The sequence below is a fragment of the Passer montanus genome, unplaced genomic scaffold (genome assembly GCF_014805655.1).
Source record: "Passer montanus isolate IOZ18808 unplaced genomic scaffold, ASM1480565v1 scaffold146, whole genome shotgun sequence".
In the NCBI taxonomy this organism is placed as follows: domain Eukaryota; kingdom Metazoa; phylum Chordata; class Aves; order Passeriformes; family Passeridae; genus Passer; species Passer montanus.
The window spans coordinates 835,410-847,706 of NW_024361607.1; the positions used below are offsets into that span (position 1 = coordinate 835,410).

Sequence of the window (12,297 nt, forward strand, 5' to 3'; positions counted from 1 at the left end):
GGCTGCCTCGCTCTTGTCGCCCTTGGCACCTGTCTCAGGCGGCTGCGGTAGGGGCCGAGGAGGTGACAAACAGCCAGTGAGAGAGGGAGGTTGGGCACTGCTAAAACAGAGTGCCTGCAGGAGCAGCCTGCTTTTTGGGTTATAGGGGAGCCCTGGGATGGTGAAGTGACACTGAGCAGCCCCTCGGTGCCTAGCCTCCGGAATTCAAATGTGCTTGCTCGGTCTGGCAAAACCAGGAAACGTGATTTGCAGGAAAACATTGTTTCTTACAGCATTGAGCAAGGAGCAGTACTGGGGGATATTGGGGTTCTTTTCTGTCCATGACTGGAGATGTCATCAAAAATTATCAGCAATTCTCTATACTCAAGCATATGATCCTCACTACAGACTGTTCTGAGAGAGAAACAGCAGACAGTGACGTATGTTGGAGACACGGCATTCTATTTCAGATCTTGACTAATTAGTTAGAGAGCAGGATGCCCATTTTGTAAGCCACAGCCTTTGCTTTCTCCTCAAATGCACCTCTTACCAGTTTGATGAAAGAAAGCCAGGCAGAGCCAGGCAGAGCCCTGGCTGTCTCTGGAGATAGATGCAAACAAAATCAGCCTGGTCAGACGGGAGGGCAGCTCCTGCTCCATGCCTGGCACTTCAGAGTGTCTTGTAGAAAATGGCACTCACATCTAGAAGGGTGCTTCACTCGTCACCATAGCAAAAGCAAAGCAAACACCAGTTTCCCTAGAAACTGCCTGTGGCAGCACATGTTGACTTTAAGGGAGGGAAGGAATCCTAAATAGGAAAGTACTGGGTGAGTGTGCTGCAGGTAGGGAGAGGGGATATGACATGTCCCAGGCCCAAAGGAACCAAGGTGGATGGAGTGGGGCAGGGACCCCAGCAGAGTCTCGTGGCCATTGTCCCTCCCTGCTCAGTGCAGTCAGAGGCTGCCTTGGGGCAGAGGCTGGGTGCCCCAGAGTGCACAGCTCCCCTGAGTGCAGCTGCTCACCAGCAGCTCACCCACCCCAGCCTGGGTGCAGTGACACAGCCCTGGTGGCACTCAAGGGCTGGGCTTGCTGCCGCTGAGGCACACCTCTGCTTTGCACCAGAGCTCCAGAAAGCAGGCAAATCTGAGCAGGGGCTCTTGGCTTCTCTTCTCCAGGGCTTCCTCCTAGGAGAGGCAGCTGCAGCCTCAGCTCAGCGGCCTTAGGTGCTATTTCTGGCTCCTGTCAAAAACCACCTGCCTTACAGAGGGAGGCTCAGGACTGTTCAGTCCCTTCTATTTATAACACACAAGCTCCTCCAGGGCAAAGGGAGTGACTGGTGCTGGGGAAAATGAGTCTGAAGAAGGTATTGTCCAGCGATGCATGCTTATGGCAATGTACACCAACCACATACCAGCCTGTCTGAGTAAGGATGGAGTCAGCAAGGTGAGGGAATTGGTTATTTGCTTTTTTTTTAGTGCTCAGGAGGCTCTTCTGGAGTATTGTGTCCACTTTGGGTCTCTCACTGTCTCACTGCTACAGAGCTTGATCAAGAGGAACAAGTCTGCCAGGGGAGCTGTTGAGACTGTTGGGAGCTGCTTGGACCATGTCACCAGGGGGAAAGACTGAGTGACCTGCTTTGTCCTCAGAGGAAAGGCTCAGGGGGATCCAGGTGCTCTTGTCTATTAACTACATGGGTGCTACGGAGAAGATAGGATCAGACTTCTCTCAGAGGTGCACAGTGAAAGGTCAAAGGATGACAGAGAAGTTGCAAGAAGGGAAATTCTGATTAGACACAGGTTTAAAAAAAGTCCCAATGAGAGCAGTCGGACACTAGCATAGGGACCCCAAAAAGCTGTGTGATCTCTGCCTTTGGAGACATTCACAGCTTATCTCAAACTGGTCTTGGAGAAGAGCTTTGTTCAGGGCAGAAACTGGACTGGACCTCTCCAGAAGTCCCATCTGACCAAAACCTTTGTGACTCTGTAGTACCACTAAACCTACTAAAATGTAGGAAAGAGCTGGAAAAAAGGAAGAACTCTGTGGATTCTCAGAACCACCAGCTCCCTGCATGTTCTGTGAGCTTACACTTTAAAGGGAGCAGAATATTCTGCTAAAGGGGCAGAATAGAGCAAGAGGCATCCCATGCATTACTCGCACACGACTTTCACACTGGCAGCTTTTCGATCTCACGTTTCCCTTTAAGAAGCTGCAAAATCCATCTCTCCCTGGGGAGTGTGTGTGGATAAGAGCAGAGTGTAAGTGGAAATGTAGGCTGGGCTGAATGCTGTCTCTTGCTCCCGAGTGTTGTTGCCCTCTAGGTGCTGCTCACAGGCTGTAGTGCAGCTGCCAGGGATGGCTGGAGGAGACTGCTCCCAGCTCTTCACTTTGCCTCTGTCAGGATCAGGAAGATGGGAGGCATTTCTCCACTTCAGCTGCCTCTGGTTCTGGTCCAGTGTGATGGGGACACTGAAACCTACACTGTAAGGTTTTTATGGGAGAAGGTGACTGCTGTAACTGGCACTGGACTGCCCAATTACATATCACCTGTACTGTCAGCCCTGCTGTGAGACAGTCACCCACCTTTGGCAAAGGAGCAACATGCACACTTGGACCAAAAGTTATCACAAGTTGTGGCCCTGTGATTCTGTTCCTTGGGGAGCAGATCTGATTAAAGTGATCACCTGGCCCTGTGAGCCTGGAGAAAATGGTCCCAGCTGAGGAAGAGGGACTCATGACCCCTGTGCCACAGCAAGGGCTGCAGGACTTCTAGGAAGAGGGTGAATCCCTCTCAAAGAAAAATCTTGTTTAGGGAGGGTGGCACTGGCACCAGCTGCCAGAAGGGACAGGGAGCACTTGGGATGTGACTCCAGCAAGGTTCCTCTCCATTCCAAATTGTGTTACTACTGGCATGGGTCTGTGCTCCAAGGGTTTATTGCACCCTCCATGTTCACTGCTGGCCAGGCACGTGGAGCCCTACAGCCCTGGCAAGGCCATGGGAGGGTGACCCTGAAGGTCCTGGGACTGAACAGTGTTTTTGTCCTTCTTTGCTCTTTTCCCATGACACCCCTGACCTGAAGTTCAGCAGTTTATCCTGCCTCCTGATAATCCTGGCTGCTTTCATAATCCAGGTGTGCTCTGTGCCAACCCTTCTCTGGTGTGTACATTTCTGGCTCTCTGGTCTCCTTGAACACGGAGAGGAGGGACTGGAAACCAGAGGACCCTGAAAGGCAGAGCACCTGCAAACACCACCACCACCAAGGGAGACCGGGGAGGGATGAGCCTGACTGGGCTTACAGGCCTCCCAGTGAGCAGGTTTTCAGAAGAACGAGCACAAGGATCCTGCCTCCTCAACTCACTTGTTCCTTTTGGGTCCAGTCTGTCTGGCCCAACCAGTTTAGGATTTCCCTGGGATGTGTGCTGTGACTAAGTGGCAAGCTGGTTCGGTTTAAGCTCAATTATAAGGAGAGAGGAAACTGCTGCTTTTCCAAAAGTCTCTCCTGAGGTGTGAGAAACCTGCAGTGCAGCAGCACCTCTTACCCAGCAGTGCAAAGTTCCACAGAAACTCTTGTTTATTTTGGCATTTAAATGAGCTCGCACACAAAGCTGCCTTAGTATCAAACAACTGCAAAATAACTCTGGGCAGATTAGTATTTGTGTCATTACAGAGGTTTAAAAAAATTACTCTAAAAGGCACTCCTAAATCCGTGGAAGGAGATTTTCATTCTCTGCCAAGCAGCATGCACAGTAACAACCAAATAATTGAGAAAATCGCCATGCCCTGAATCAATGGGAGTGCATATGATGTCTCTCATCCCTCCTAGTTCTGCCACCTCTGGGGCACATTGGGAGGTACTTTCTGGTCTGCGGCAGTTAGTGAAGGAGTTGGTAAGTGTCTGGGATATGGAAAACACATGGTAAGAGCACACTTTACTCCTGTTAGCCTGCTCCTTTGCTCCACCAGACTCCACTGAAGCAGAGGAGCTGGCTCTCCTTCAACACATTTTTGCATCATCCTGGGACATACTATAGTTACCAATGACACCACATCTGCTTGAAAAGCTAATTTATTGAAAGTTAAATGCTGTTTCAAGCATATCCCTCCTACCTTCAGTCTGCAAGTCAACAGATTGCATCACAGCTTCACAAACCCTTTTCCCAGCCTGCTCTCCAATATTATATTAGCAGCCTTGAGTTTTCTCCCTCATCCCGTGCTACACCTGTGAACTGTGTAGGTGGAAGAAAGAGGAAGGATGGTTAGCATAATTTCCACCTCAAATTTACTAGAAAAAGGCAAGTTATCCTGTCATACATTTCAAAATCAATCCTTAGGAGAGATCTGTCTCATACCAAGGGATTCAGAAGCCTCAGATGTCCTTGTGCTGCTCTTCATTGCTGGTAGGCAGAGTGGGGAAGGCCCAGGCTGCCTGATTCACTGTGCCCGAGGAAGGGGTTTACTTGCCAAGCATAAGGGTATGTGGTAGCATAACACACCACATAGAATCTCATCAGAGACTATTCTTTAAAAAGGGAAACGATAGCCTCATATTATCAGGAGGTTTAAAAATTGTTATCTTCATTGACATGATTTTGCTTTGATATTGTTTCTACTTTCAAATAAAAATATTACATGTATTCAGAACATCAGAAAGCTTTTTACAAACTGAATTACATACCTACAAGCTCCTATGTTTCCTATTCTTGATCATGCAAGTACCCAACAAGAGACAAGTGAATAAACACAGGAGTATTGACACAGCAGATACAGACACATGCAGTGATGAAAACACATATTTTCTCTGGCATGTGCTTGCTGTGGCTTGGATTTATATTTCCTCATTTCTTAAGCACTCCTAACATTGAATCAACTTTATTCAAGAAAAGTAGCATGGAGAAGCTACTAACCCTTCTTCTGCACCCTCAAGCAGCTGATCTTTGGTCCACAATGACAGCTTCAAAGAAGAATCTCTCTGCCACTTCTCCCTAAGTGCAACCTCCCAGAGGTGGCCCACTCCAACCCACACAGAGCTATGGCTGCCACCCCACCAGCCATTACAGGAATCACATTCCCAAGGAAGAACACCAGTTTCTCACAGACAGGCTGTTTGGGTTTTTATTAATTAAACAGTCCATATACAAAGTACTAAATAAATACACAGCTGTGTCAGACGCCGGTGTACCACACACACCCACTGGGAGAGCTCTCTGTAGTTATATATGAAATACCATGGAAAGCTATTTATCAAATGCAAAGCAGGTTACAGAATGATTCAACTCTGCAGACTCATTGCTCATCACCAGGGTGCAGTCCACACACCACACACACACACACCACACACACTTCTGCTCACTCATGCTTGGGAAGAAGGGTGTCTGCCCTCTGTAACCTGGCTGCTTGGGAAATGCTTGGCTAATGTCACAGACACACTCAGGAAGAGGCTGAGATCCAGGGCTCACAGGATTATATCCCACCAGGGTATTGCAAGAAGAAGAGGCTTTGTCTTTGGGGATCCACAGCCTGGAATGGCTGGAGTGGGGAGGGAGAGTTTGCAGGGGGGGCAGGCACCTTGGGGAGCTCAGCTGAGGCACATGGGCAGGAGCCAGAGCTGGAAAGGAAACTGTTAGAACAGGAATTGGAACATGTGTCAGGGCAAATTAGTGTTGATGGTTTTATGTCATTAAGTTTTCTTGCCCATCTCCAGCATGGCTCCAAGATGATGAGGAAGGTGCTGGAAGCAAATATGAAAATGAAAAATGGAGTATTCTTTCTCTCTCTGTGTCTCTTCTTCACTGATCTCTGGAGGACAGCCAGGCAGGGAGTGGGCACAAAAGTAACAGGGGATAAATAAAGATGTCCTCAGTAGTACCTGAGATGTCTGTGTGGGTGGACAGGAGGAAGGAATGTGTAGGGCTGATGCTCCTGCTCCTTCCTCTGCTCCCATCAGATGAGGGGTGCAGGCACCCCCATGAGCTGATTAAAGCAGGTCCTGTCTGGGCCAAAGCCAGACACAGACCCAGCTGATGATCTTCCTGCTTCTCTAGCATCCCTGCTGGAAATAGGCCAGAATGCTCTTCCATCAGAAGAGAGAAGCTCCATTCCATGCAGACAGAGTGAGCAGGGACAGGATGGCCAGAGCTGTGTCTGAAAGCTGTGTCTGAAGAATAACAGGGAGCTACAAAGGTGCCTGTGTGGGGGAAAGAGGATCCCTCTCCTTTTTTGCTGGTGTGGGTTGACTCTTCTGCAGGATCATCTCCCTTGTCACCATGTGGCCCATTCCCTGTGCCTCTGCTGAGGGGCACTTAGTCTCTGCTCCCTGGGGAGCTGCTACTGGGGGCTTTTCCCACCAGTGTAGTCATGGTATGGGCTTGTCCGGGCCTTGGGGCGAGGGATGGAGAAATCATTCTGGGGTTCAATGGCCTGAAAAGGAAGCACAGAACTCTTTACCTTTGAAAAGTGGACAGAAGTAATAAAACAAGGCTTATAAAGAAAACAAAGGAAGGAAGGGGGAAACAAAGCTGAAGGTTTCCTGAGAATGTGGCAAATAAGGCTGTGGAAGAGGATCCTGGCAGAACAAATTAATAGTGGAGACAGGTGACCAGAGGGACCATGTGGGAACATGATGTGAGCTACTAGGCCTGTCTAGGCTGTGTTCTGAAGGAGGACTGGTGAATGGACAGGTGGACATGCAGACAGCCTGCTCTGGATCTGCACTGCAACTTCCAGTGTCTGCTGGTGGGAATACATTCAGGGCATGGCCTGAGGAAATAAGCACACCCTCCTGAGGAAAGGGTGCCTGTCTGGATCTGCACAGTGTCTGCTGATTGCAATACATTCAGGGCATGGCCTGAGGAAATAAGCACACCCTCCTGAGGAAAGGGCACAGTCTAATGCAGGAACTGTGCTTCAAGAGAGGACTTCTTATGTAGCACCAAATCCCAAAGTATTGAAATCCATAACCTCTTTACACTGGAACCCTCTTGCCTTCCCATGTCCCTGGACACGTCATAGCTCTTTCTTTCCAGTGACAGAACCACTTGGCTCCATGCAAAGCACAGGCCTGCCTTCACAAAGCCTGCTCTAGGCCCATCTGTCTTTGCCCCTTCTCCTTCCCTTCCTTCCAGCACCTCAACAGTAGCCTGTAGCCTGCATGTGGTGAAAGGGGTGACAGGGGCACGAACTTACCTTCATCTGAAAGTGAGAAGCATATGGGGAGTAGTTGACATTTCCTGTGTCACAAGAGAAAGGCAGGGGAAAGTTAGTGCATTAGTATTACACAGTAGCTCAGAAATCCACATCAAGGGAGATTCACAGGATCTGTGGCTACATGAGCAGCTGCTTTTAGACTGGTCTAACTATGCAGTGTGCAGGCAGGAATGGGCTAAAATCCATAGGTGGAGGACATTAAATATTTCCTTCTGAAAGCAGGAATGAATGGTATTGCAAATAACAGGACACAGGTGGCCTTGGAGTTTAGACACCTCCTGTTGCCTCACAATTACTGTCACCACCACCAGCCAAATGCCTCCCACCTATATGCACAAGACCCCCTCCAGGGTATTCCCTGGGAGAGCACAGCCTTTCTTGGCTATTCTCTCACAAACCTGGGGGTCTGACTCCAGGTGATGAACGTGACACCAGTAGCAAATCCACACCCAGAAGAATCACATCTCCTACCCACAGTTTTGGGAAACCTCTATTGATAGAAACATTTTGCTTTGTCCAAGTAGGCAAAAGACTCACACAGAAAAAGAAAAAATACCTCCTTGCCTCCTTTTTGGACAATGGATTCATTCTTACATGGATAAGGGAACTTGATCAGAACTGAAATAAATAACCTCCAAGGTATAACCTAGATAGGCCTGAAGAGCTGATGCATTACTAAGAGGCAAAAATACCCTCCCGATTTTCAACATGGACTTCCCAGACACAGCAAGGTCATAAAGAGTTATATTTCAGCCCTGACATGCAGTAAGTCTCCTACCCAGTCACTGCTCCTACACACTGCTTTTGCATTGGTCCTCACTCATTTCCCTCATGTCTGGAGATTAATTTGCATGGACATTTCCAAACTTTCATTAGTCTGAAACTTTTTCCTAGCCTCTCATTTTGAATGTCCTATCATCTTCAGATATTTTCTTGTAGCTCTTCCACCTCTTTTAGGTCATGAGTGGTGCTTGTGTGCTTAGGGCTGGAGGGGCAGTGGAGTCATTCACTTCACCATACCTTGCACAATTTCATCTTGGGTGTAGGCACGGTTGTCCACTCCAGTTGCCTGCTTTATGAACTTGGGCTGGCAGAAGTCATTTTCTGGAGGGTAGTCCTCTAGCTTCACAGGAGCAGTGAGGAAACAAATTTCAGGGACAATATACATTATCAGGAAAATCCAGCCATTGGACACCAAAGCAATGGCCACAACAGGATCATCCCATGTTTGTTTGTCTAAAACCGTGTTGCCTTTTATGAGCATAGTGATCCACACCACCCAAATGGCAATGGAGAACAGGACAGTGACAAAGATGTGCGCCCCGTGCCTCTTCCAGCTTTTATATGGCCCACAGAATGTGAACATGGAAACCAAGAAGGTCAGAGCCATCAGGAAGAGCACGTAGATCAGCAGCATGACAAAGTCCTTGTTGGTGTTCTCCCGAACCATATTCAGGAATTCTTCTCTCTGGTTTACAAACATGGTGACTAAGTACTCAATGCTGATCACAACTTGTACCAGGGCAAAGGAGACAAGGAAGAGCAGCAGCACCCGCCAGGAGAAGGGCTTTCTTCCCCTCACTAGTTTGTTGAGGTTGCAGGCATGGGTGAGGAGGCACGAGAAGCAGAGAGCAAAGATGACTCCAAAGAGGAAGAAGCGAGTGGGGCGAGTCCTGTCATTGAGTTTAATGATGAAGGCAAAAGTGAGACCAAAAACGCCGAGTGTGCCTAAAAGAAAGAAAAAATAGACGGAGATCATGTGCCGCTTGCTGTTGTCTTGGACTTTGCAGATGAGGAAGAAGAGTGAGCAGATGAGGAAAATGGTGATGAGGATGCCTGCTGCAGCCAGGGACTCCAGGACAATCCCCCAGGCCTTCTCTGTGTCACAGAGCAGGTAGTAGTCAGCATCGATGCTGCCACAGCCTGGGGGAGACGTCGTCGTCGTCGTCGTCATCCTCTTGCCTTCTTCAACAACCTCTCCAAAGCTGTAGAAAAAGAGAAAGCACAGGCTGTCAAATCAACCATCTGGGTACTGTCGGCAGTGGGGAAGGAGAGGAAGGACAGACCTCCATCCCCTCCTTGCTGGGCAAGGACGTCACAGGGCTAAGGACATGGGGCAATGGCAGCAGAGTCATCTCAAAGTTTGGCACTGGCTCTCCATCGAGGGCAAGCCAAGCCCCTCAGGAGGAGGCAATTCACCTTGCACGTCCTCTGCACTGTGCCTGATGTTGTGCAACGTTTTAGGAGTGGGGAGCAGGGAGAAGGTGAGGCACTGCAGTGGGTACTTGCTTGGTGCCCTGCAGTGCAGAGATGGAACTGCCTTGTCACTTCTGTGATACAAGAGCAGCTGTAGTCATAACACACTTTACACTCTTCTGACAAGTTCAAACAACACCAGTACCTTGTACCAGGGAGATTCAGACAGGAACAATGCAAAACAGGAAACTCATTGTTCCCTTTTACATTCATTTTCCCCCTTTTACATTCTCTGAGGCACTTTTGGCTTTGGTTTACCCTTATGAATGGAGAACTTTAACACCTTTTACCTTGCAGATAACTAATCCGGATGCCTCCAGCACAGCTCTTCTCACTCCAAATTCAACAGCAAATACAGGCCACCAACCACTAGCCCTGAACTCGTATTTCTCCTTCACGGCAGGGTAGCAATAAGGAGCGTCTCAGAGACCTCACTCTCCTCCCCAAAACACTGCTTCACACTGGCTAGAGACCTGACATGTCAGAGCCAACGCTGTTCATTGTGTGAGAAGTTACCAAACTACTGCATGAGGAGTCCACGATGATGTCAAGGTCTCTAACACATTCCTGCCGCCTCAGTGCTGTCTGAGCAAGCCTGTCTCCCAGGGGATAGGAGAGCTTAAGTGCCCATTTAAGGGGGAATTTTTAGGGGAATTAAGTTCCCTACTTTCTCGGGAGCTTGAAGCACATGCAGAAACCACAGCACATCATGGCCCATTATGCACGCACAGAGGGAGTTTAGACCCTAGGGGCCAGGTTACTGATTTCTAAATACTAAATTCCTCAGTTAGGCTTGAGTCTCTAAAATCAATCAAAAGAGAAGTTTAGATACAATATCACAATGAAACAGAGGCAAACCTGTCTTTAATGGTGACTCACACTGGAAAAACAGGGGCTTTCTAATAGACGGAAAAACAAAACCAACCTTGCAAAATTTAGACTTTAGTGCTCACTGTGCCATTTGCCTTAATTTTCCTGCTCCAGAACAACATACTGCACTCATGATCTTGGTTCTCAAACCCTTCCACCAGATTTTAGCGAGTGCAGATTGTGTTTTTAATAAATGCAGTTGATCTAACCAAGGAATGAACAAAGGGTGAAAATACCACTGACTCATTCCCAGCCCCACATATGCTTCAATGGACCTGCTAATAACTGAAAATATTTTTTCAGCTTCTAACCTCACTGTGTAAAAGATGTGCAGCTCTTCAAAAGGCTGGCTACAATAAAATGCAAATTATTCAAATATGCAGGAACTCTGGACTCCCATGAAGAGCATGGAATAAGTGGATAACACACAAAGGAGTTTTCACAATCCATGTACACAAAATTTTGGAGATTTATGATCTCTTGCACAGATAGCTGGGTTATCTGGACAGTTGTGAGTAATAAATGCCTAAAAATCTAGAGAGAAAATTCTAAAATTTTATCCACCGACATTTAATGGTGATTAGATTAGCTTATCTGCTCACAGCTCTGGCAGATACAGACTGGTGCTCGCTGTCGAGGCACGTGGAGAGCCCCGAGCACCAGCGTGAGTGACCTGATGACAGCACGGAGCACACCCATAGCTCTGGGTCCTGACCCGTGCTGACAGCCAGTGGTGCTCGCCACAGCCAGCCACCACGGCCAGAGGAACAAATGGGATGGAAATAACCTTCCTGACTTGGAGAACTGGGCCTTTTGCAACCATTTTTACTGCCTTCTCTTTTTTTCCAGGGTAGATGTCCTGCCAGGCATGATGAGGCATGAAGAGCCTCTACCCTGTCTCCCGAGTGAGTGCTGCTCCCCAGAAGCTGAGTCTGCTCATCCAGCACCGACAGCAGTGTCCAGGAATTCCAAGGGGCTCTGCAGTCTGTGCAAAGAAGCCTGTGCTGTGGTAGCTCATACAGCACACCTCAAATCGTAGCCTCTCGCCTTAGAGAGGAGGAGTCTTCTGCCTCCAACTTGACCCTCCTTTCTCAATTATGTACAAATTGATATTTGTACATAAAATACACCCATTCACCCAGAAGTTTCCAGTCGTTTCCCGGGAGCCCCAGCCGGCAGTCCCATCTGACAGCCAGGGCCGGGAGGCTCTCTCAGGTCACTGTGGCACCCGTGCCCGCACAGCCACGGTCCTGCAGCCATCCCAACCCAGCTGCAGAAGGCAGGCCCGGCCTGGATCCTGGAGCACACTGCCCTGAGTTACCTTTCTGGGTCCTGCCTGGAGAAGGCAGCAGGAGGCTCCGTCCAGGAGAGGCACTTTCCCAGCGCACCAGGACCCGGGCACCTCCGCTCCCGCCAGCCGGGCCGAGCAGCAGCTCCGCGCCCGCCGCTCCTGGGAGCTTTAACAGCTGGAGGGCTGAGGAGGTGGGGCTGAGCACGCCCATTCCAGTTCCACCGCCTCTCCTCTCCCACAGGACACGGCTGTGAAAATTCGGCCCCTGTGCCAGGAAATGAATTAAGGCCTCCTGACGTCAGCGGGGCACTCACCCCGCGCCGGGGTGGGGATGGAGCGCGGGGCCGCGCTGGGTGCTGCTCACCTGATAAGGTGCTCCCCTGTCTGGCTCCTGGCACCCGTGGGTGGGGACCGCGGCTATGAATAGCTGTGCGTCCCCTCCCTGCTCCCAGCCTTTTGTGTCTTTGCCTGCTTTCTCCCAGATAAACTGCTTGGCACAGTGGGCGATGCGGCGGCTGTGGCGTGTGAGCGGGCCCGCAGTGCCCGGAGCGAGCGGCACGCCTGGATCCGGGGATGGTTTGTGTCCTCCGGGCTCGCAACAGGTGCTGCCTCTGCCTTTGGGGACACGGCTGCTCTGCTTGTCCCTTCCACCGGCCTCTCTCCTGAAAGGGGCAGCTTGGCTGTCCCTGTGTCTCGCTCAG

At 49.6% G+C, this 12,297-nt stretch overlaps 1 protein-coding gene across 1 annotated transcript; it reads right to left on the reverse strand.

Moving 5' to 3' along the window:
* Positions 1-5,074: 5,074 nt before the first annotated feature.
* LOC120498354 (retinoic acid-induced protein 3-like) lies at positions 5,075-12,047 on the reverse strand. The gene is made up of 4 exons (XM_039700950.1): positions 11,627-12,047; positions 8,200-9,164; positions 7,159-7,202; positions 5,075-6,393 (listed from the first exon to the last, which is right to left on the reverse strand). The coding sequence occupies exons 2-4, from the start codon at positions 9,131-9,133 to the stop codon at positions 6,301-6,303; spliced, it is 1,071 nt and encodes a 356-aa protein (XP_039556884.1). The 5' UTR covers positions 9,134-9,164; positions 11,627-12,047; the 3' UTR covers positions 5,075-6,300.
* Between the last annotated feature and the right edge of the window lie 250 nt (positions 12,048-12,297).

Coding starts and splice junctions, on each gene's coding strand:
- LOC120498354 (XM_039700950.1), bottom strand. CDS start 9,133: ATGACGACGACGACGACGACGTCTCCCCCAGGCTGTGGCAGCATCGAT. Junction 7,203..8,199: donor CCAAGATGAAATTGTGCAAG/GTATGGTGAAGT, acceptor CTTGTGACACAG/GAAATGTCAACTACTCCCCA. Junction 6,394..7,158: donor CTTCTCACTTTCAGATGAAG/GTAAGTTCGTGC, acceptor CTTCCTTTTCAG/GCCATTGAACCCCAGAATGA.